At 40.7% G+C, this 24,972-nt stretch overlaps 2 protein-coding genes across 22 annotated transcripts in view; one reads left to right on the forward strand and one right to left on the reverse strand.

The window, feature by feature from the left end:
- CRB2 (crumbs cell polarity complex component 2) overlaps positions 1 to 3,589 on the forward strand; it is a 74,785-nt gene extending 71,196 nt beyond the window's left edge. For 12 of the 14 annotated variants that reach the window (XM_030001044.2, XM_030001041.2, XM_030001047.2 and 9 more), the window contains one exon: positions 577 to 2,019. In XM_030001044.2, coding sequence (XP_029856904.1) covers positions 577 to 804 — 228 coding nt within the window. In that variant the 3' untranslated portion in view covers positions 805 to 2,019. Of the gene's footprint in view, positions 1 to 576 lie in introns of all 14 variants that reach the window. The other 2 variants (XM_030001039.2, XM_030001040.2) reach the window with 2 other exon arrangements.
- A 4,657-nt stretch (positions 3,590 to 8,246) lies between these two features.
- The window catches only part of DENND1A (DENN domain containing 1A), a 215,670-nt gene continuing 198,944 nt past the window's right edge, over positions 8,247 to 24,972 (reverse strand). For 5 of the 8 annotated variants that reach the window (XM_030001059.2, XM_030001055.2, XM_030001052.2 and 2 more), the window contains 3 exons: positions 15,162 to 15,290; positions 12,364 to 12,619; positions 8,247 to 11,470 (listed from right to left, as the gene is read on the reverse strand). In XM_030001059.2, the coding sequence (XP_029856919.1) occupies positions 10,148 to 11,470; positions 12,364 to 12,619; positions 15,162 to 15,290 (1,708 nt within the window). In that variant the 3' untranslated portion in view covers positions 8,247 to 10,147. The remainder of the gene's footprint in view (positions 11,471 to 12,363; positions 12,620 to 15,161; positions 15,291 to 24,972) is intronic. The other 3 variants (XM_030001058.2, XM_030001056.2, XM_030001054.2) reach the window with 1 other exon arrangement.

A 24,972-nucleotide genomic window follows, 5' to 3' on the forward strand; every position in this document is an offset into this window, starting at 1 on the left:
GCTCACTTTGTAGCAATTTTGCAGCTCCAGGACTGGTCCCATAAATTGTCTGCATTTAGTTTTGCTATCTCCATGCCGGTTAGCTGCTCAGCTCAGTAAATCCCCTCTTTTCTTCCTTGTGATAATTCTGTCCATGTGCCCTGCATGAATTATTGTAATGGTATTAACTGTTCCACCGGTCGATCTGTTTATAACTCTGCCCTGTTGAGATCAGCTTCACCAAAGCTGCCAGTTAAAGAGTGTCGTTGATGAGTGTCACTAGTTTTGAACTGGAAAGAAAAATTCAGAATGTGTTACTGCCTGTTCCTTGTATTAAGAATAGTCCATTTTAAAAAATAAGTTTGAACGTGTTTTGCTGAGAGGTTATTAAGAATGAACATGAGTGTTCTCTGTACAGGTGCCCTCAAGCCCTGTACTTGTTCCTTGCTTGTCCTTTTCCATTCAGGTACAAACCTTCTGCTTTTTTTTTGCTTTTCTAAAAAACTTGTTCCCTCCAATCTGACCATTTTGGGTTCTTCGAGTTAAGTTATTGTAACCACTGGAGTTTCATTGTTTCTCCATTAATTTCTTTTACAGAAAGGGACTCCAGGTGCTCTCTTCCCCTCCCCACTAATTGAAGTAGCTGTCCCTGTAGCCTGTGGCTCTTTACTGCTACTCAGTATTGGTCTCATATTCATGATTCTCACTGCAAGGAAGAGGCGCCAATCAGAGGGAACCTACAGTCCGAGCCAGCAAGAAGTGGCAGGAGCTCGGTTGGAGATGGACAGTGTCCTAAAGGTGCCACCTGAAGAGCGGTTAATATAGGCACTGCCATGACAAGGAGATGCACCTGCAAGGTCTGCTTTGACCTTGATCTTTTTCCAGCACTTGCAGCAGCAGATCCACCCTATCTCAGTTTCCTTAAGGCATGGTAATGAAGATATGGACTTAGAAGTACAAGGCAGACTGCATATGCAATAGCTGTTCTGGCTGGTTTCAGTTAATTGAGTCAATTGCACACCACTGGCTCAGAGTGAGCCTCCTTATGCCCTTCTTTCCTGCCCTGTGGACTGCCCTATATGTTCACCTCAGCAGGAGCTGTTGAGGTGCACCTGCTTTGAAGTTGCTCTGGTTCCATTCCACCTTTCAGGCAGCAATGGCATAGTTAAATCTGCTTTAAAAGGCAGGGTTAAATGAGGCACTAATTTACCGATTAAGATCTATATATACTTTTAAAGAGTGTTGTATAGAAGGTATTTATGATTGGTTTGTATATACTGTTCTGTTTTTGTCAACAACTGAAAAACACTCAAAGCTTTTTTCAGCTCAGGTGTATGAGGTTTTCACAGGCCATCTTCAACAGCAACAGCAGCTGTGACCTCCTGCCCTGTGACAGCCACAGTGTTACAGGGAATTGTCAGGAATTACTGAAATCATTGTACAAATCAACGTGTTATGAAGTGATCTCTGTTAGACATTCCCATGGGTACCGCACAGGAAAGGTGCAGTCAGAACTGTGTGGATTTGGTGGCCAGTGCTGGAGCTATCAGCAGTACCTGTTGCCAAATGCTGAACTTAAGACTTGCATGGCGGGGGGGGAAGAGATGAGCAGGGACAGGGTCACCAGGCTGCTTCTGTATTCCCTGGACTCTTGTGTGACATGGAGGGGGCAGTGAAAGGGAGGGGAGCTCCTGTCTAGCACTGCTGTCAGCACAGTGCAGCTTAGAGAGAGGCGTTGTTGGGGTACTGGGATGAGGGATGTGAAATGCAGCACTGTCCACGTGGAAGCTCTGAGTAACACCCTGTTCTACCGCAGCAGCCACTGTGGGCGCATCTTAGCAACTCCTCCGTTGTGGGAGCAGTCGGGGCTGCAGGGGCTGCCCTTCTCCTTGCAGTTGTTGCAGTCACAGCGATTGCCATGAAGAGGAGGAGAGCAACTCAGGGAACCTACAGCCCAAGCCGTCAAGAAAAGGATGGGGCTCGAGTGGAAATGTGGAACGTAATCAAGATGCCACCAACTGAGCGGCTGATATAAGAACTGGGGTCACACAACAGGTGCCGTGTCATCCTTTAATAATCATGGAACTGCTGCAGCATCTCTGTCTGAGGTCTTGAGATGTGTTTTTGTAGGACAGGTCTGTACACCTTTAAGCTACTTCATAGGCTACAGGCGACTGCCTGCTGTTACTTGACAAGAAGGATCAACTGCTTGAACGAGCTTGGTTATCGCAGCTCATCCCATAAAAGATGTGTGTAAAATTGGTCAGCCAGAAAGAGCAGTAAAGTCTGGGAGGGGAAAAAAAAAAGTTGTGGAGGGGCCAGTGGAAGAGAGGAAGCAAGCAGTGGCTGTGGCAGCAGAGGGAGGGTACAGAGAGAGACCTGCTAACTATGTGCTGCTGTGTGTCACCAGCAAGAGAGAGGGCCGGGCCATCTGTGCACTGCTCCACCTTACCACTTCTGCCTCTCCCTCAGTCACGCAGGGGCTCATAGCTGCAGTAACTCGCTGCCATGCACTCAACGTAAATGGCACCATGCAAATAAGTAAGAAGGCAGGTCTAATTAATGGGAATTAAACCACTGTATTAAGAAATAATGTGAATAATGTGGTGGTTTCAAAAAACATGTGCCTGTGCCTTCTCTGCAAAGCTAAGACAGGTGACTGACTGATGGGAGGTATTTCCTGGAGCTGCTGCTGTCCTTCCATAGCTAGGCCAGAGTTAGCATTATGTTACCAGAAAATAAGTACCACTCTGCTATATTGGCCATTTCCACTACATCCTTTCCTAAGACTAGACTAACCATAGGAATATTTTAAGTGCCTTCCTGAGACTGAGTTGCCAGTGACAGTATTAACTTTCTTGAAAGGAAGATGTTTATATGTAGAAAAACTGATCACTTTCTTTGATCAGACTTTGCAACAAGGTTGATGTTAGCAGGCTGGATGGTTTTTTATTCCCCGTCTGTTCATAGCTGTAGTGTCTGCCATCTGCACAGAGCAGGCTGTCTCACAGTCAGGAGTTGCACTAAGCAGCATGACCACAGAATGGACCTTAGCAAGAGATTTAATGTTTGAATATCAAGTGGTACTTGCTTGTGTGAGGAGGGGAGGAGGAGGTATTTCAAGACCCGTACCTCTCGGGACAGACAGGTTTGGGCTTGTCCATACAGAAGACTGGAATTTAGTTTACTAATATAGTGACCTTTAACAAAAAAACAGAGTTTGTGTTGTAGTGAGACAGCATTTGTTTTCCACATTGCCCTAAAAAGGATATTTATTTTGAGGCTTCCCTTTTGTTACTGTTTTAGCTGTCGAGTGTGCTGTTTCTTCTTTAGCATAATGTGGCAGAGCCTGTGGAAAGAAATGCAGCGGAGCAGGCCAAATAACGTCTAAAATCATTAGCATTTCAGGATAATTACTACAACTATCAATGAGAAATATTTTAGAAAACAGTGTCTGCTTTTTACTCTCCAAAATACTATTAATAAGCAGGGTGTGAATCTGCCCACCATAGCTAATTACCACCAGAAGAAGATGTTATTCTGTTTTGCTTTTGGATTTATTTTATTTTACTGTAGCTGTAAATTTTTCTGTAATTCTAAGCAAAGGGAAGAGTACAAAACTACTGATCAGGTTTGTCCACTTAAGAACAGGTCTTCTGCACACAGGCAACTGCTGATCTAAGATGAAGAATGAAAATTTTGGAAAACAGAAAAAAAAACCCAAACCATGGGGAGACAAAACAGTATTTTGTGTGTAAGATCACTTTCCCTCTAATACTGAGGAAAAGTTGAAGGAGCAAGTGGTGATCCCACCCTGGCTATGGTTTGGAAAGAAGTTGGACATAGTACTGGTAAAGAAAGAAATGACCTAACTTCAGTTTGGTGAGCTTGCTATTGCTTTTATTTATTTATTAGTAATAACACTGCTGTTACTTCTAATATAAATTATTTGCTCTGTGTATTTTCCAGATGCTATTTAGGAAGGTCTAATATACTTTCAGAACAGGAACAGTTATACTGCCTAGTCACCTTGCTGCAGTGGAACTAGTTAAACTGCACACCTTCAGAAAAAGATGAGTGCAGTTTTGCTCAGCAGCATTTGTGCAACAGGAAAATAAACAAACGAAGCAGGCGGGTCAGAAGGGGCAGGCCCCACACGCTGAGCTGCTTACTGTGTCTCTGGAGAAACAAAGATTCACCCTTGGTCTGAGTCTGTCCCTGTCTTAAGGGTGGGGTTATCTCCTGGTGGGAAAGGACTCGCAGACCCAGGGCAGTAGCAGCGGGCTGCTCCAGAAGCCTGGGGCAGCGCACCCTGCGTCGTCAGAGCCCTGCTGTGTAGCCTTTACTTCTGTGCAAAGGTAGGTGTGTTTTTCTTCACCCCATAGTGACTCATAATAAACCTACAGCAAGCTTAGAATATGCTTTGGGTCTCTGAAAGCTCAGACCTGATTAACCTCCAGGTCGCTGCCAGGAGAGGCGTGTATTTTTACTTTTTAGCTCCACTCTGGTTTTTTGTGTTTAAACTGTAGCAAAATGAAGGCAGCAACAGGATCTAAATGAACCAGTATTACTCCAGCCTGTATTATTTTGAGAAGAAAACCAGAATTGTGTAGTAAGAACTGACTGTTACTAAGCTACTGAAATATCCTGAAAGGCAACAAGAAGCTACAAACCCCACAACAGTAAAGACATCTAAAAACCAGCAAACTTGCAAGCAGTGAGTCTGTCTGCATCCCCTGCTGTTCCCGGGTAGTCAGTAGGAAGACTCAAGCTCAGTCGCTTTACAGGATTAGCAGAGCAGATGTTTTTATTTCAAGCACCCAAAGCCAGTACTAGCAAAACTGTTAAAATACTTTGTCAGTGTCTTGAGCATTTCTGCAAAATAATTTATGAAAGGTTTGTTGTTTTTTTTTTTCAATAATGAACTTAACTTTCTTTTGATATTTAATTTTTGAATATATTTTTTCACAAAACTGGATTTGCTGTAGTTAATGATCATGATCCTGATTTCTTTTGTAAATGTAAATTTTATAATTTGTAAAAAATTAGAATGTTCTTTAAAACAAAATGTACAATAAAATTTGGTTAAAAATAGACCTAGTTACCTTGACTTGTGATGGGTTTTTTTCTAAAGAGTAACTTGATATCTAGATGGCTGATTTTGGTCTGTAACACACAGTCTGCACAGCTGCAAACCTCAATGCCTCTTTTACAGTTAAAATTTTTTAATTTTCTGATTATTTTTTTATTTGTGTCACACCAGAGCTCTAAGCATAGACCTGAACGAAGCAGATCTGCAGAGCAGCCAGTAAAGATCTGTTGTAGAAACATAGAAGGGGGCTGTCGAAACCTGCTGCATTTTCTGTTCACCTGCACTGAAGCCTGTGCTGCTACATTTTACTAGTAGTCCCTTCTTATTTTATGACCAAAGATGCAAAAACCAGACTGTGGTTAGAGCCATGAAATACCTAACAGCCACTGGATCCTGTGGCATGGGGCAGGACAGATTTCTGGGGCAGCAGAGATCCTCTTCTGAAGGAACGGGAGACAGCAATCTCCAGCAGAAGGGGGAAGGCTAGAGCAGATGAATGTCTCGGTCTTTACCATGATAGCCGAGCTGCAGGACAAGCTGGAAGCGCTTTCCTGGCAGGAGAGCTGTCACATGGACAGAGCTCAGTGTGAGCAGCCTGTTGAATCAGAGCAGCAGGCGGAAAGGAGATTAGAATGGGGGAATAAATGACTTCAGCTGGCTGCACTGAAGGCTGGGAACTGTAGATGTCTATGTGCAGTGAAGTAAAAGTTCTACACCCAGAGACTAGCACACCTCACAGAAATAAAGCCAGCGGCACAGTCAATGCACATCCGCTCTGCTGCCGCATACGGCAAGATGTCTACATCCCGGGACGTAACAGTCACTTTGGCACTGAGGTAACTGCTGCGCTAGGAACAACCAGGTAAGCCTGAAACCAGAGACAGTTAATCAAAATGCACACTGGTGTGTAATGGGCCAAGACTAACAATGGGTTCAGTTTACAAAAGACCCCAGACAATTCGGTTTATGTCCCTGGGAACATAATTTCCAAGCCTTCTGGGAAAACAAACAAGGTTTCTGGTACTAACCTAGCAACCTTGCCACAGGAAATTTATACATCACTCAAAGTGCAAACTGAGCTCTACCTACAGTCAAATGCCCTTGCTCCATCTTCATGCTTCCAGTAAAAGAATGTCGAGATTATCTAGAGCCCCTACTCTGCAAAAAGTTTATAACTCTCATCAAGCAACTAATTTTACAGTGCTACAAAAAGAACCACAAGCTCACTTCTGTTTTACGACACCATTCCATGGAGCCACTTGAAAATACAGGTACAGGATTGTCACAGACCTGTGCTCAGTTGCAGTGGAACCTGGCAGTTCCCAGTGTCAGAAACTTGTCTCAGACATCACCATGACCTTTTGGCATTCCCAAAGGACAGGGTGGGACTGCAGCAGCTCTTGGATTCACTGGTTCACTTTTTAAAAGCCTAAAACTGTTGTTAACCTGCAACACTTCAAAGTAAAAAAAAAAAAAAAAAAAAAAAAAAAAAAAAAAAAAAAAAAAAGGTTTTCCAAACCTGGATGTTGTAAGAAGCAGCAACAGGCTTCTTGTTCACTACTAACCAATTTAATCTGCTGATGTTGGAAAAATCACTTTGATCATAAAGCCTGTATGGTAAGTGTACAAGGAGCAAGACACATTAAAAAAAAAAAAATTACAAGTAGACTAGAATAAATCCCGCAGTGCAAATGGACAGAGTTTAGGAAGCAGTTAGCTATCATTTTACTTACATGCTCTTTTGAAGACAGTGCGTGAAACATTCCTATTTAACAAAAGAAATGTTACTGCACACACTTCTTTCTTCAGGGTGTCGTTGAATCAGTGGTTTCCTATGGCTGGTTAAAGGGATATTAATTTCCCCTGAAATGCTGCAGTCATGTGTTATTGACAGACTCTAACCACATCCTAACCAGAAAGAAAACTGGGCAGACGTCAATCTCCTGCTTGATTTTTTTCCACATACATAAAAAAGGGGAGGAGGGGAAACATCTAAGCAGCTCAGACCATTCATTGCAGGTTAGAAAAAAAATCCCTAGTATGTGCAGAGAAATCACAAGCCTCTCATAATTAACATGTGTATGTAAGGTAACAAGAGAAAGGTCTTCAGCAACAAAAGTCTTGCGTGTCTCGACAGCTTCCAATTCTAGTGTCTAAAATGTTTCTAACCTAATGAGTGAGCAAGATATAAAAATGGTTTTACCATCTGTACAGCATCAGAGGTATCAGAAACTTAAAAGAGATTGTGTAGGTTTTTTTTTTAAATAAAAGTTATTTCTAATGGAAGAAAGCATCCATAAATAAGCAAAGTGGTACCAAACAAGAAAACAAGTACGGTGAGTACAGGAAAATGTACAAAGCTGAATATAAAGTCATTGATGAATAATATCAAGAACACTTCTTATACTAATTAGTAAAAACATCAAAAATACTTCTACATCAGAAAAAGAAATGTTTTACATCCAAGCTTGCTCTCCCAAGCACACTTTGTTTACACCTGGCACTATTAGGAATGAATCATGTTAGGAATTCCTGAGTTTAAATAAGACAAAAAGCTAAATACTGCCCTAGGGATAGCTTGATTCCTTTATTATGAGAAGCACATAAACCAGCCTCCTGCTCGCAAATTCTATTCAAGAAGTGAGGAAGGTCACACACTCCAGGAGCGTGCTGCTTGTACTCCTGGATCTCAGAGGTGTGTTCAACCTCCCCCCTTCAAAATAAAGTGAAGGGTGATTAATGCCATTTGTGTGAAGTGTTAATACTTTTCAGTGCCTCAAAACTGACTTAAAAAATAATAATCCGAGAGAGCTTGTTTGTCTGAAAATCAACTGCATAAAATATTCCATAATACGGGCAGACTAAAATAACCAGAGATGGAAAATGATTTGCAGTGATACAGAATTACCTGAGCGCTTTTCTATTTAGTTAAGCATGTGTAATAGGCCTACTCAGTATATAATCAGTGTGCAACATTAAAAATTTTAAAAAAGAGTATGTGAAATTCAAATGGCATGGCATGTCATATGCAGAACTTTCTGGTGCCTGTACATATCCACCATAATTGAGAAAATTTTATCATCTAGCTCATAGCAAAGGAGATCTGAAATTCCAGACTGAATTTATATATAACATTCATAGTCTGAACTGTATAAAATAAAATGGAGCTATTATCTTAGACTTTCAATATTTTACTATGCAATACTAAAACCATCTGTTTTCCAACACAAAAAGAAAATACAAATCCAACTGAATGGCCTGCCAGAGTATCAGTACTTTACAGGAATATAATATTAACGTAATACTATGGTCTTTCCCAAACTGTTGGCATTTCAGATATTAAGAGTATTTTTCTTTTGTATTGCACAGACTCAAACGCATAGACAGCCATTTTCATACACCAGAGTAAGAAAACTTCCAAGATTATATGAATAAAATAGATACATTGGAAATCAGATAAAGCTTTACAAGAATTTCCCCGTGTGTCCAAAATGATTTCCTTTATCAAAGGCTTAATGGTGATGTGATTACCTCTTCTAGAGTAACATGATTTACATCAGATTGTGCCCAAATACAAAACAAAACAAAAAAGCACCACTTAAGTAAAACAGAAATGATCACTGCAAAGACAGCAGGTTTTATAAGGGATGCTAAGATTAAGATGAAATTTCTTGAGAATACTATTGCCACAGAGAAGTGTCTTAGAAAACCTGAACGAACGTACCCTTTAACCTTTTCATTGCAATTTTGTACTTCATGACCTCACAGTCCATTTCATGGTCCAGTTAATGTCTTGTTATACCAGCAAACAGTTCTCATCAAGAGCGGGATAAAGATCGTGGTTTTTCAGACAGGCTGAAGGAGCCAAGAGCCTTGCAGACCAGAATGAAGTCCCAGTTGCTTCCAGGTAGCAATTAGCACTTCTGAAGTCCAGCAGTGACAGGGAGCTGTCACGCATTGGCCTCCCAGCTTTACAGCACTTACTCAGCTCAACTTGGAGTGCGGTTTCTGCCTGTACAGACAAGCACTGCAGCTTTAATCTGTCTGCACTCAGGCTGTCTTGTAAGCACGCTGGCATTTAACTTGAACTCATGAGCTGGGAACATTTATACCCCAATTTTCTTCTCTTTTTTGTTTGTTTGTAATAATTAAGATATTGTTACATCCCATTCATATACTGCCATTTATAGTTATATATAGTATTAACATACACATATATAAGAACTAGGATACTCTTTATGGCCTCTATTTTCTGATGTAAGTAACAAAACCAACCAACCAACCAAAGCCCCCCCCCCCCCCCAAAGGAAAACAATTGCTGGTGTTTCCAGTTTCCCAACAGAGATGCAGGACCAAACCCTGAGCAACTGCTCTGTGCTATGGTTTTGTTGCAACAAGGAATTATGACACTTCTGCACCAGAGAGGTCCCTACTACCTCTCAGTGTCAGTGTACTGGGGGAGGGAAATAAAAAATCTGCAGCAAAAGCTCATCCAATAGTGTAACCTAAATGATGGTATTTCAAGACAGGACAAACTCGGAGCCTAATGGATTAATTCAGTGCAGCCCACAAGTCTGGGTTTGTTTGCTGCACTTTATGTGTGAAAGCAAAACATTATAGCTATATGTGTAATGCAAAAAAAACTGAACACCATTCACACAGGCAGGAAGAAGACACTAGTACAATGTGCCGTGTCATGCCCCTGGCTGTGCTAAGGACTGAAAATACAAGGGAAGGAGTAACTTCTGCATCAGTAGTATTTGTCTAAAAAGCTATGTGTGGAAAACCAAATCAAACCCCAAATCCAAACCCAACTACCCTCATGCTTTGGTCAGTGCAAGAGTCCCGGTGGTTTTCAGTGGCAAAGTGAGGAAGCCGTTGCAGGGACCAGGACAATGGGGGGACTCTGAACTCTGGGCAAAAAGCACTCGTGTGTGAATTGCAGCACGGTGAAGGTCCTGCAGCTACCCTGGCTCAGCCTTCCATAAAAGAAATGCTTGGTTTTATGCTGGCTCAAAAAACAAAAAAAACCCCCTCTGTCAATTCCAAAGGGACATCAAAAGGCCATTGGGATTGTTACTCAAAGGTTTCCCATCGCTTTCTGAGCTGTTCAACCTTACCTGGTGTGGACGAGACGTCTTGCTTTGTCTTTTTTAACAAATCTTCAAATGGATCTTTTGTCTCCTCAGATTTTGAGGATAGTAACACTGACTCTAAGGCCTTAGCTGGCCTGGAAGGGATCAAAGGGGGTTCATTAGACAGGAGAACTCGTGCTTGTTTGGGATCTACCTTTGAGCTGGACTGGCCCACCTGTAATGTTCTGGTTTTAGAAGGACCACTTAGACACGCTGGCTGTAGAGAGCTTGTTGGAGAAAGGCTGTGGCTCTGCAGCAATAAGGAGCTAGCTGGTGGCACGGCTGGAGCCTGGCTAAACAAGTTTGGCATGGAGAGTGTTGAAATGTTTGGTTGAGGTCTTTGCGGTGGGTAGAAGCTAGAATTAGGTGTTATGAAGCTAGAGCTGTAAGCATGACCTAAAGAGGGGGTGAAAGAGCCCCTTGGGGGTCTAACTAGAGACACTGAAAGGGCTCCTGGCACTGTTTGCATAAATGGATTAGGAGATGGCTGTAAAAAAGGTGGTGCTGCTGGGGAAGGATAACCAAGTGGCTGGGCAAATGGTGCAGCTGGAAGAGGCACAAAGTCACTTGCCACCGAGACAAAGCTAGCTGCAGAAGGTGGAGTGGCTGAGCTTTGCAGGCTGCGGGGACCTTGCTGTGGGCCACTGCTTTGCCAGCTGGCTGTTTTTAATGGATCCAGGAGATTAAGAAGGTAGTCGCTTTCATTACCTGCATTTTCTGTCTTCACTTTGACAGGCTGGAGCATCTCAGCAGTGCTGGTAGCACTGGACAAAAGCTGAGATGGATGAGAGGAATAATTTACAGACTGCTGGATTTCAGGGTCTGAGGACACACTACCAGCTCCAAAGGGCTCTGGGATAAGATCTGAAACCAAATGGCTACATCCTGTAGCGTGGGTGGTAAGAATTTCTGTTGGCCCAGCTGGAGTCTGATGCTTGGAAGCCCTGGGTGCTGGTGGTGGTGGCACTATCCCCAGTTCAGGAGTCTTTCTTCCCTGTGGCCGAGGAATGGTGATGTTCCCTTGCACAGCAGGACTTGATTCATCCTTTTCTGCAGGAGCCAGAATGCTGTCTCTACTCCGGGGTCTCCTTGTGATTGGTGGCATGTTACCAAGTGCCGTCAAGGGCCTTTCTGGCGAGCTTTGGGAATACTTGGTAGGAATAGCCATATCATCATGACCCATACTCCACAGCTTGTTGTAAGGGTGAGACAGCTTCATGGTTGGCACAATCCTGTTCCTCTCAGACACACCAAGATCCATTCTCTGCAAGAAAGTATAAAAAAAGTTAACTTTTACTGATCTCCTCACAACATAGAGCATAAAGTGAAGACGGGCTGCTGAGCTATGAGTGGAAGAGGATCTGTCCACAGACTGCAAACACTGCAGAGGGACAACAGCATGCAGCCTAGACGGACAGACAGGAAATCAGAAGCCGGACTCTGCAGTTTTAATTCCAGCTCTGCCTCTAATGAGTTTTTCAGCTGTGACATATTGCAGCATCTGTTAGGCAAGCAAGGAGCACGTACCTATATCTAAGGTACAGAAATTGAGAATCCTTAATTGCTGTATGGAAAAAGCTGTCAAATGAGATATCTGGATATAACAATTAAATATTATTGTAAGGCAGAAATGACATTCTTTTCTTTCATGTCACATAAAGATCTCAGAGTCCGCTTCAGTTTGGCACTTACTAAGCTGCATATATTTAGCAAAGTTCTTCATAAAGAATCTCTCTTCTACAATCTAGATTGTTCAAATGATGCCTAGACCAAAATGGCCAGATTAAAAGAAGGTCATTTAAAAAACATGCAGTTTGGAGGGACCTGAAAATTCCCAGGTATTCATTCTCACTGCTGACCATCAAAGATAACTGCGTGTGATAGCCAATGGACAAAACAGATTCTGAGGAATAGGGCAAATATTTCCTCCTTTAGAAGTAAAGGCTATAGTTTTAGTGGAGAAAGTTACTGTCTTATAACTGAGTCCCATTCCAGGGATTTCTTAATTCAGAAATGAATTTTGAAACACATGAACAAATGCCTGGAAAATGAATGCATTTACCCAATAATACAAAAATGTTCCTCAGAGAATAATGCAAGACAGCCAGCCCGAGTTCTGTGCAGGAACCCCCAGAGCACACGAAACCCTGTCCAAACCTGGTACTCAAATGTGCACCGCTGATCTCCCTCTTCTTTGGGAGTCCGCAGGTCTTCTAGGCTCTTAGCTTGGCTGAGAGGCTGAGGCTGTGTTTCTACTTCTAAGTTAGGGAAAATGTCTTCAAGGAGGTTGATTTCTGTGGCCTTGCTTGAAAGCAGAGGGCTTGGAGGCAGAGGCTCTTTTGATTTTTCTGGACTGACCGCCTCTTCCCCATCAGCACTATCAGATTCTTTCAGGGCCCGGTATGGCTGAGGCCTAGGAGAGAAACAAAAATCATGTTGCAAATTACAGTCTTTCTATTTTTTTTTTTTTAAAACAAGTATTTACTAAGGAGCTGGATGGCTTTACAAAAAGCTTTTGGGTGGCAAAATACAGCTTACAGTGCCTTGTGAACAGCACGTGTGTGAGCAAAGTGACCAAGGGCAGAAGGACATATAAAGATGACTTGGCACTTGAGGGGTTTTCAGAAGGGAAAAAGACCTAAGTGGGAAGTACTCAGAGGAAAGCTGTGATCATGCAGTTACGGACAGGCTGATGAGGGAACTCTCTTGGAGCAGGAATAACAGGACGCCAGCTCTCCATTTTGACAGTCTGGCCCTCCCCCTCAGGCAGACCACTGCTACTGTGCTCGGTCCTTTCACACAAGAAGTCAGAGCAAGCACACTGCAAAGTGTCCTGCGTTTTGCAGGCACTTACATTCTCTTGCTTCAAGCTAAGTCAGCACAGAACATAATTCAGTGTTTTCCTGCAATAACTGGGAACACTGTGCAGAGTTCCAATGATTACATTGGTGTCATCTTATCAAGAAACAACACGATCCATTATAGAGACACCTATTTTACATTTACAGCCAAGGCCAAGTTAGCAGGATGCTTTTCTTGCACATACCTCAGCAAAAAAATGAACACCAGCAGATTTGCATATTGGTTCTGTGTACAGAGAACAGCAGCATAATGCGCATCCAATTAATAACAAGAAGTGCCATACATATCTGTGGTGACTGGCATTTGACTGGCAGCCAGTTTTACTGTGGCATTTAAACAAGGTTTCAATAAAAAGAAAAATATTTGTGAGACCTGCAAAAACAGATACTATGGAAGAACCCTCCTCCTCTTTCCATATTTTATTATAATACATCTACATCATGCAAATTTATAAACAGCCCATCTTACTTCATTCATCAACACATAAATAGCAGGCATTTGGCTAGCAACACAAGAATGTAAGAATGCAAGTACAAGACAGACAGCTGATGGTACACGTCCTTAGGAAGAGGATGATCTTGCAAATCTTGGTCATATCTTTAGTCTCTCACATAATATGTGCTCATCTGCTAAGCACTAGATTGTACTTCAACCCCCACCCATGAGGAATATTCTGCAAACAAACCATTTTAGTGGCCTGGCCTCCTCCACCCCAAACACAAGAGTGTGGGAACATTTTTCTGGCCCTTTGCTACTGAACCTATACGTCTCTCTCCCCATGCCCAACTGCCCACAGTCACGTCCCTTCCCTGTTGCTCTCTGAACTTGCCTTCTGCAACACACATGAATTTTAGCAATTGGAGACTCCACTATCAACCTGGCAGCCACCTTCTCCAGCCTAGTCTAACACAACTGCATCCAGCAGGCTCCAGTTGCTCAGATGCGACTGGGCATCCATCTCCCAGCACCTGGAACTGCCCGGATCTGGCATCACACAGATTTCTGAAGCAGCAGCTCACAGTACACCGGCACCTCTCCCTACAGGTTCTGGTCAAGCCAGCAACTGCATTTGTGAAAAGAATTAGTGTAATTCTGTGCAATTTATCTCCCTTTCTCCCCCTAGAAATCCTCAAGCAGGTGAGGTTAGGAAAGAACAAATCCTCTGGGTGACATGCAGTAAGGCCTTAGCTCAAGACTGCTCTCCGGGGTTGGTACGTTCAAATACGCAGTAAGAGGTATTTAGTACAGCTGAATCAGTGCGCACCCTCCATGTGACAGTGTCACTCTCATCTCCAAAAGATACACTTGGGCCCCTGGCAGACTGGCCAGGTAAATGGGAGCTGACAGGCAACACTCGTTCCCTGAACATGGGTACCCTGGGCAGGTGGCAGAACCCTGCAGCCAGTGCTTAAACGTACAGTTCTCCCAGACTGGTAGTTGCAATATGGCCAAGCTACTCAGGACAATGTTTCAAAACTAGGCAAGATTAAGTTACGGAGGTTGGGGAATTTACAACTATTTACAAAGTCAGATACAAATAACACAGTGAGTAAACCCAACAAACTGCTTGCTGTTTCTTGTATAATTTTAGGTCAGATTGTACTCAAAACCCTTGGAGGACATCTGCATAGCAATGCCCCATAGTCATTGAGGATGTGGTACTTGACAGAACAGGGAGGCTGGGATCAAGCAAGTGAAACTGGAAAAAGCCAATAACTGCACTGAAATAAGGCTCACAGGACAATCCAAAAAGCACAGCTAGCACTGCACAAGAATGGCAGAAGGTTTGGATAGGAACACAAGCAGCACATTGGAACAAGGGGCAAGCGGAGGGGTTACATCCCACAGAGCTCAAGCCCATGTAAAACTGTAAGCTGGGCATTGCTGCATAGCGTTTCATGCAGGAGTATGCTTTTGCATGCTGCTAACTATCAAAACAAACAAGCAGGAGAAATGCTGAACATTCATCAAGCGCCGTACAGAGACTGCAGGAGCATTTCCAAAATTCCAAGTATAGGAGCAAGGCACCCTGACCAACGCAAAAACCATTGTTCGAAGACTGAATTAATACAATGGAAGAATAAAGGATAGACCATTCAAAAGGAGCAGAGAAGAAAAAGTTTTCAGAGAAGCCAGAGACAGGATCCTCTTCCTGCTGAAATTCATCATCAGAAGAGTCCTCAGAGAGGAAGACTGTATAGTGTCGCATAGGCTTTACAAGGCTGAGGGAAACAGGAAGAGAAAAGGAAGTTATCAAGTTGTCACATTCAAAGCTCCAGAGGAGAGAGAAACCAAGTGATTCGTAGGCTCTAAATCATTTCCGAACGTGACTGACTGCCACCGCAAAGAGCTCTGCAGGTAACCGTTGAGCTCTACTTTTCAGGCAGAAAATACAACTCTTCTAAAAATGTCTAGGGTGCCATCTAGTTGGGAAGGGTACCAAAGACCTGCAATCACACCCATACTGCAAAAGAAGGCAATACAGAAACCCACCTTTTCCCCACTACATTTTCTAGAGAGTTGGGCATCTTTTGTTGTTCAGAAATACATCTTTGCTTCTCAGATTCTCTGAGCTCTAACTACAAGCAAACAAGTATTAGATCTACCTCTCTGCTTTATAGATATTTAGACTGACGTTAGTCTGATATATGAGAGGAGCTGACTTGAGGGCAACAATTTCTACTTGCATCTATTTTTGAGATCTGAAATTGCTTCACACTAGAATAAAAACAAAACTGTCCAAGGATTTATATGAAATGCAGTTTGTCAAGTAAGGTGTATATGTTTCTTTCCTCAATGGTTAACTACTTTCAAAGTCCAGCAGAAAAAGCACTCGAGCTAATTTCTCCTGCATCACGGGACGCTAACTATCAATCTATGAATTTGTTAGCAGAGGCCTGGAACAAAAATCCTTTCAAATGAAAACTTCTTAAAATCAGAAGTGCCTCTGGAAACACACTTCAGCTGTAATTAAAACCAACAAAACAAACAACAAAAAAACCAAACAAAAAAACCCCCACACCAAAACCAAACCAAACCAAAAAAATCCAAAACAACAAAAAGCAACCACCACCAAAAACATTTCACCAGACTTTTGACAAGCACGTATTAGACATCTTTATTTTATACACAGAGGTCAGATCTCCAGGATTTGCTCTTGTACCTAATGAAGACAATACCTAAATTTTTAGTGAATGTAAAACTAACTATGCATTACCCATGTCTGGGCAAACATACACTGATTGGTGGATAAAAGAAAAATATTTAAAGTTTGCTGAATTTATGAATATTTTTTTCTATTATTTATTGTAGCTATCAGTTTCTTCACTTCATTTTAACCAAAAACCCAGTAAATTACTCCTTTCTGCATAAAGTAGAAGCTTCTAAGATTGACTGTTTCCACTGGAGCAAATTCAGAAGTGGCTATCACTGCCTTCAACAATTAAATGCACTATCAGCTTTAGTAGAAGAGGTAAGAGTACAGGAGCAGGGTACTTAAGCAGAAATACACTGGAATGAAGAGTTTGAAGAGTATGAAGAAATTAACAGCAAATATTGCCTCATTTATAGTGCTAAAATATCCTGATCTTTAGTAAAGTATGAAGCAAGGGCCACTGTTCATTCCCCTCTGAAACACTGAAGCTCTGGATGGCAAAAGAGTTTATAGAAAATATATTCTCACAAATTAAATATTAAGACAAATGTTTCACAAGTAACTGAAAGCAGTAAAAGCACATCCAGAATTACCAGTACTAATCAGAGGCCTCTACACCATAGTCCAGTGCTTTTCAATCTACTAAAACTCAAGGACAACATTGTGTAGAGCCACCAAAACTATATGCACTTACAAAAACCCATATACTCAATTTTTAACAGTTATTTATTGTTTCTTATTTATTCTCCCCATTTCAGTTGCGTTCTGGCATATCTAAGTGTGCATGAGTAGAAATGAAAAAAACAAACCCAAGAAAACCTCTTTTCAGTGTCATTATAAACCACCTTTATATGTCTTCCAGACCAAACAACAGGCTGATGAACACTGATAGATGTTGCTAGAGAGCACCATTTACAGGTCTCTTTTTTCTTCCCCACATCACTATAACAATGGAAAAGAAATCACTAGGATCATAAAAGCAAACATTGTTTCTAGCCATCCAAATGAGGTCTCTTCCCAAACATCTTCATTTTATAAACCACATATCACTGATAACATCCTAGTTATTGCAGTGAATCAAAACATACATCGTGAATGACAGAAAGCCATACACAATTGAGACGGGAGCCTAATTTTCCTACTATAGAGGTCCAGAATAAAATTTGTTATTTCAGTGTAAGCAGAATCAGGCTCATAATATGGAACAAAGGATAGGTCCTGATCCTGTAGACATCGCAGAGCAATGCAAATATATCACACCACTATGTACATTATAGATAAGATGAGGATATGCTGAAATTGGAACAGGACCAAAAGCATGGATAGAAAAAGAATTTGATTTGTTGCCTTTATAGTACAGACATACTAACAAACTACCTCTAGTGGCACTTGAATGCATAATCAGCCTTCACTTGTTTAGTTCTTTTGTCTCAATCACTAAATAACTATATAATAAAGTTATGAAAATCAGTCTAAAAGATTAGGTCAGAAAAAGAGAAGTTGGACACTGCAACCGACAGCTCAAGATGGCCCCAGCTGCCACAGTGTATAAATGTTTATTCACAATCAGGTCAGAGCTAATTAATAAAAAGTTTAAAACAGTGGTGGCAGTGGATGCAGCTGATAGTGTTAAATCATAGTCTGTGGTACTCCAATTAAAGCTGTTGCATAGCTGTTCTTTTCCCCTCTTCTGCTATAATAGGCATCTAGGGAAAGTGAGGTGGTGCCACTGCATTAGGAAAAATTTGCTATAACATTTTTTTTAAACCCCCCCCCCCCTTTTTTTTTAAAGAGAGTGACTATTATCCGAAAATTTCAATTTACATTAACAAGAGGCTCCACCTAAAATAAATCAGAAATTAAAGATACTTTAAAAATATTTCTTTTTTGAACTTACATGTCCTTTTGTGTTAGGAGAGTAAATTACCATTTAACAAGATTTCAGAAAATCTAAAATTATTTCCAGAAATAAAGAGCGATATCGAATTTCCACATATCTTGCTGATGCACTAAATGTTTGGTAACTGCATATAAGAAATGTTTTGGTGCAGCTGCCCTTAAAGTACTGCCTCTGATACCTTTTGTTTGCCTTCAGACTATGCTGAATTCAAATGCATTGTGTCTATGCACATATGAAATAAACTGGGAACAAACTATGCAGAAATAAGATAGGACCTTGTTGGCTAGATCATCAGTTGCACTTCAGTGCAGCTCAGTGCAAGTAAGATTAAACACATAGGAAGTTAATATGCACCGGGTTCATTGCTGTTGCAAGACTCCTTAAATGAAAGTGGGATCTCATAATTAGAAAAAAGAAAGCACTTAAGTTTCATTGTTGGTGTGCTCTGTAAGAGATTTTGGTCCAAGATAAGGGATGAACAATCTAAAATTGTCCAAGTTTACATTTTTTTTTATTCGCTTGAGGCAGTAGAATCCAAAAAAAGTGCCTATTCCCTCATTAACCCAATTCGGCAACTCTCCTGCAGTCTGCCACCCACCACTTGCTAGAATTTCATACACAAAGAGCTGTCTCTGAAAAGGCAGGTCACAGCAAGCCTGGCTACAAGGCAGGCACTGCTGCAGTCTTCCAGGGAAAAAAGGATGTGTCCGTCACAGCTACAACCCTCATCATCTCCACATGACTGCACCAGCTCCTGCCTACCTAATCTCTTAGCTGAGTTACCATGCAGATGACTTGCTGATCTCTTTCTAATGTTTAGTTTAACATGTCTTCGGTTAGCACTAGCATATGACAGTACTGACAGCCGTGGCTGTTCCTTTTTAAATATCATGTCAGAAACACAGTGCAATAAAGCTGGGGATGCGCTCCATGGCTCTGCGTACCATTATGGTAGTATGGGTTTCTTTTTTAATGAGGAAGATCTGCATCTCAGGAGCTTTTTTCATGTGTCAGGATGCATGGACAAATCAGCAGCACATCACACTGGCCAAAAATGAAATGCTGACAAATGTAGATATTTCAAATTTAATTGACACCTAAATGTACTTGAGATAGAAAAAATATATACAGAAAATGTGAGTTCAGGATATGGGAATTAATAAGGAGAATTCTGTAATAATTTTTAAAGATATTTTGGTTATAAGAAAATTAAAATTTTTTTCTTGTTTTTTATTAACTGTGTTGCTTTTTCCTGATTAGAGAGATTATGGTACAAAGCGGTGGTATGGACTTGTCATTATTCTCCTAAAAAGGGCTTCCCAAATTTGAGGGAGGATTTTTTTTTTTTTATTAATATATTTTTTTAAAGAATAGCTATACAGCAGCTCTAGGGAATTAAGGAATTTGTCCCTCTTAGACAGTAAAATGAAGAGAATGAGGGATTTGGATGCATGGGCTTTTTCTTGCCAGTATGAAATAGGAGACTTGGGACTGAGGGGATTACCTAGTAACTATTCAATCTGAACAAAGCACAGACCTATCACCGGAATTCCTTCCTGCATATTCTGAATACGCAGTACACCCGAGTGTGAACTAACAAAAACATTAAAATATGTATTTGATTTTTAAAGTGTCACTTCGTATACTGTGAATGTTCATAGAAGCAGAATATTTCCAGAAAAACAAAAACATTAGCATAAAGGATATTTTAAATTAAAACAACAAAAAAATTAATACCACAAGTCATCAACCAGATAACAAAAACAGCATGTGATCACTACACCCAGTAAAGGCAAGTAATTAATTGTTTTATAGTTTTTATGAACTTTTTACAAATTTTCCAGAGAGCTGGAAATATTAACAAAGAATTTAAAGCGGGAACAAGCTGGATGACACCTCTGCCTGCTCTGACAGATCTAGATGCAAGATTCTACAAAGTCGTTACACATTTTTGTCCTATTACTCAGTACTAAGGATTCATTCACCAATTTCCCTTGCAGCTACCACATCCCTTTACAAAGGCAAGCTGCATACATTTGGTAGGTTCACTCCAAAGCAGACAGCAGAATTAGGCCCCAAAATTACAGTTTCTTTTAAACCACCATACCGGAAAGGTGGGGGAGCCAGGAAGGACTGGCATTGCCAAAGGGCAGCCCTGCCTGCCTTTGTGCTACAGTTCTTGTTTGGCTAGGCCTGTGACAAAACCCGACAGCTCTCCATACGTTTCTTTCCCCTTTGCTGTCCCTTTGCTGGGCACCTGCTTTCTTGGCACCATCTTCATTGCATCTAGCTTCCCCTACACCAATTTTCCCAAGGTAGAGAAACCAAAGCTCACACAGCGAGTCTTGTCTGCTACAGCCTGCAGTATTTTCTTTTTGATTCCAGCCATCCTTGTTCATATAGGTTCTTGCTGGCTTTAGCCTTCTTCCCAAATAGAGATCCTTGGTTGCAGTGATGCCATGGAAAACCTTTACCATACACAAATTCTGTGTGGCAGAGCTCCGAGAACCTGGTTACAACCACTGGAATTTAATGTGCTTTATGAGCCTTCATCATTCAACACAGCCATCACGCTGACTTCATACTAAATTCAGTGTAATAACCCACTATTGCACTGCATCCTATTTTCATTCATGTGATATAAGGGAAAGCCATTAGCTTCTCTGCTAAGTCCTACACGACTTCTGGAAAGCCATAATGAACTGCTGCAGCACTGACATGGGTTTAGCCAGCCCAAGAGCCTTTTGACATGCTGTTAATTGTGAGCCTGACCCTCTGATTTCCTATTTTAATTTCCTCCCACTCTGCATGCCCTGGAAACTAGCGAGTCGGTACTTACAGAAGAAAGATTCTAGAGCACTCTGGAAGCCTATTCTACATTTAATAGGAAATCTTGCTGTGGGGTAAAAGAGAGCTCTCAAAAAACTGTCTATCTGTTAAAAATGCAACATCTTATTTCTGTGAACAACTAATTTGTGTTTAAGGAGGCATGTCCCGGATGACTAGGATTGCCCCAGGTGGTAATCCAGCATTTTCTGAGCTCTCATCTACAAACCCTTCCTTTTACCTTATAAGTAAAAAAGTTTTTTTTTTTTTTTAATGATACATTTTAGATTTAATGAGAAAATTTTAAGAATCATAAACATCACAAACCTTGAATTATTGATAAAATTGTAAAAAACCCCCACTGTCTATTGAAATAGAAAAAGAATTCACTGAAAATTTTGATGGGGGAAACAACAGTTCTTCCACCAGCTCTTCTAAATATGATGGTTTAATAACAGACATTAGTAATAATCTGGAGTGTTCTTTGAAGTCACTGCTCCTGCCCTCCTGTGTTTTAATTGAAGACTGATTAGAAAATGAGCACATACACCTCCAAAACAATGTTTTTCTTTTATATGCATTAAAAAAAAATAACTCGTGTAACTGATGATACAAATTTCCTAATATCGTAAGAAATGCCTTAATAAATGTAACAACTGAACGTATGTCTACATAATGGTTTACTTTTCAGAGATGACATGCAACATTACAAAGGGAAAAGAGGCTGCCCTGTGAAATGAGTTCACTGGGAGTCAGGCTTGGGTTAGTGGCACGCTGCCCTGAGGATCCTGTCTCCACCAGCTGGAAGGAGGATGCAAAAGTCACAGTTGGAGCTAATGAGTCAGATATGCTGGGAAATGTCTCTGATGCCTTCATGCAGTCATTCAAGACTAAAAAGTTAGTGTTAGTTTTAAATATAGAAAGAAACTCCTCATTGAACAGAAGCTCCTCCTCACAAACATATCCCACACATGAGTACCTGAAAAAAGTAACTGGGTAATAATTAGTTTTGGAACCAGTGCAATTAAGCTAAATATTTTGGTAAAGTTTAGTTTAAGAAAAGCACCCTCTCAGCGCTGCTGCTTTCATGGAATCTCCTCTGATCTGCAGTAAGGGTCCTCCAACCCTACCAAGTAACACGAGTGAAAATATATGTTGTGGTGTTTTCATTCATTCTAGTATTATCCAAGAGAGAGAAAACAATGTAATTTTTTTAAAGAGACAACACCTGGCTTTATGTTTTCATTCAGAACAATATAGGAAGATTCTTTCTTACTGGGACAGAAAAAAGAAAGTTTGTGAAAAAAGTAATGAAAATCCTATATTTAATTACCATTTTAAAAAAATCTTTTTCCTTTATTCTAAATGTCATTTTGAGATAAATAGTAAGGAAAAAGGTCAGGATTACTGAGTCATTACCTATTTCAAAGGCATTCACCCGAAGTTATTTCTTAGGGAAGCCATTTATTTGGGCTTTAAGTACAAGGTTAGATATTTCCTCCATTTGTGCTTCTGAAATCACAACGGTAGTGTCAGTCTCATCATCGTTGCATGTTGTATTTCCCATCTCTCCCACTGCCCCAACTTGTTTTTATTAAAACACTCTAACCAGACACCTTACAGGAGATCTAGTTGAGTGCAATATTGTACAATTAACTGTCTGGAAGTAGTTATGTCAAAGTTTGTTTTGCCACCTGAAGCTGGTGACAGGAAAGAATGAAAATAATCAGATCCTGCTGTGACACTGCATTTGAACTGGATAAAATACCAAAGCTGTGAAACATCAGGAAGAGACCACAACTGGTACCGTATAGCAAGTGTCAGTCGTATTAGCAACATTACCTGGGTTTCTTCCACATTTAAAAGATGGAAAAATCTATCAGTAAAATGCTCATGAAGTAAAATAAGTCAGTTTATAGCTACAAAGCATCTTCATTATCTTTTATAGATTATTGTCAATCATTTCCACAAAAAGACTTTCATAGTTTACAATTAGTTTTTACTCACTAAAATTAACAGCAATAAATTAAAACCAAGTAAAATAATAATTGTAATTCAATATATTACTAGCATTAGTATAAATATCATTCATGTTTATGTTTAGTTCTGTTCCAATACTGGCAGGAATTGAAAATACATGTTAGCAGTAAGCAACACTGAAATGTCAAGCAGCTTTTGAATCCAAAACTGCAGAATCCTTCATATGAAACACACATAATGGTTAAATTGACTCAATTTCCTTCACCTACATGCAGTGAGTCATCATACTACATATTAAGAAAAAACTTTTATTTTAAAAATTCCTATAATCTTTGTGCAGGGACAGCTATCACCCTGTAACAGCACAAGACCTTTTGCAGGATTTGCAATCTACTCCACAAGAGGGCAACCAAATTCCACTACAAAATGGATAAATAATCCTGTAGAATTTAAAGGTGACCATTCATTTTAGCTAAAAGCCAGAATATCTCCCCATTCCTAGAGTGGCTGGAAAAAAGCTAGCCACGCACTTAACTTTGGTCAGGTCGGGGGGGGCAACCTCCATCTCTTTTTCCCTCATAAACAGTGGTGACAAGGAACTGGTACACTTGTAGGAAAAAGGTGTGTTTAAAGAAACCAACCATTTTTCTTTTTATGGGATTTTAGTATCTTCAGATACAACAAATATCCTGTAATCTTGGGCATCAGCTGAAGCATTTCACTTTACTGACAATAAAGCCACCACAGGCTGGGACACAAACAAATAATGCAAAGTGGCTACGACATAAGCAATTACTTTGTGCTGCAGATAGAGATGAATTACAAGGAAATCTCTGTGACAGATTAGATAAGCGCAACCATCTTGTGGCCCCCGAGTCTTTTGCTTTTAGACTGTGAGCAGTTCCAGTGTGACTTCCCATGCTTAGGCTGCACTGCCACAACACTGGACATTTGGAAAATGCTACCCCACTCACTGTTCAAGGACAGCGTCAAAGATGCTTCACATGCAGGGAATATCAGTTTAATCTTGCCACGACTTGGAAAATGTATACTGGCTGTGTTGCCTGCTGTTTTTACCTCACTGCTTGGTTGTTTCATCTGGAGTGCCAAGCAGGTCTGTCCCTACTCTAGCCACATTTTTCACAACGCTGCCTTCTAAGATCAACCACCCCAGGCAAAATGCGCAGTCCTTAAGCTTCCCAAATTCTGAACTGAGAGGAGGAAACCTGCTTACTAGGACCCTTAAGAAGTGCAGCTAATACCAGCCTCTGTATCCAATCAGAACTTGGTGCTGTTGAATCTTTTGTACTTCTGAACAGTTGAAGTAGCTATACTCAAAAGAATCCAAATAATTTTAAATCCAAAATGCATATTCATGCAGCCTACACGTATATTTACACACAATAGTGTCTTTTGGGCTACGTTTGTAAGGTTCAATATATCCATTCTCTCCTTAGGTTTTCACTTCATGGCCTGTTGTTAAGAGTATCTGCAACAATACACAGTATTGTCATCTTTTTACAAAGTACTTTAATATGTGACATTCATGAAACTATCTGAAAAAAATTTATCCAAGGTAACAGAATATACTGTTCATATGAACAAGAGAGATGTTGGAAAACAACACATTTTATACACGAGCAGTAGGCTACAGCAGTAACTTATTTGGAACGTTACCCCTGTTTACTTCATAGTCAAATCTAGAGAGATGAACATTTGCTAGTACTATGCAAGACAGTTAAGCTCTACAAGTCTTCACTATAGAGCTCATTACAGACCTCCTGTTAGTGGGACTCTAACAAGCACGAGACACAACCCTTACTGCCATCACTATAAACCAAACAATTCTACATCTTCCAGGTAAAGCCTGGCAAGAACAGTGGATTTGCAGGGATGTGGCTAACAATTTCATTTAAACATAGTTCAAAAAATAGTTCAAAACAAAACAACAATGAAATGAACAAACCTCCAAAACCTGAAAACTTTCACTAAACAGGCTGATCAGATTATGTCTAACTTGGCAAACCAGAATTTTCCAATAAGT

The sequence above is a fragment of the Aquila chrysaetos genome, chromosome 24 (assembly GCF_900496995.4).
Source record: "Aquila chrysaetos chrysaetos chromosome 24, bAquChr1.4, whole genome shotgun sequence".
NCBI classification, from domain to species: domain Eukaryota; kingdom Metazoa; phylum Chordata; class Aves; order Accipitriformes; family Accipitridae; genus Aquila; species Aquila chrysaetos.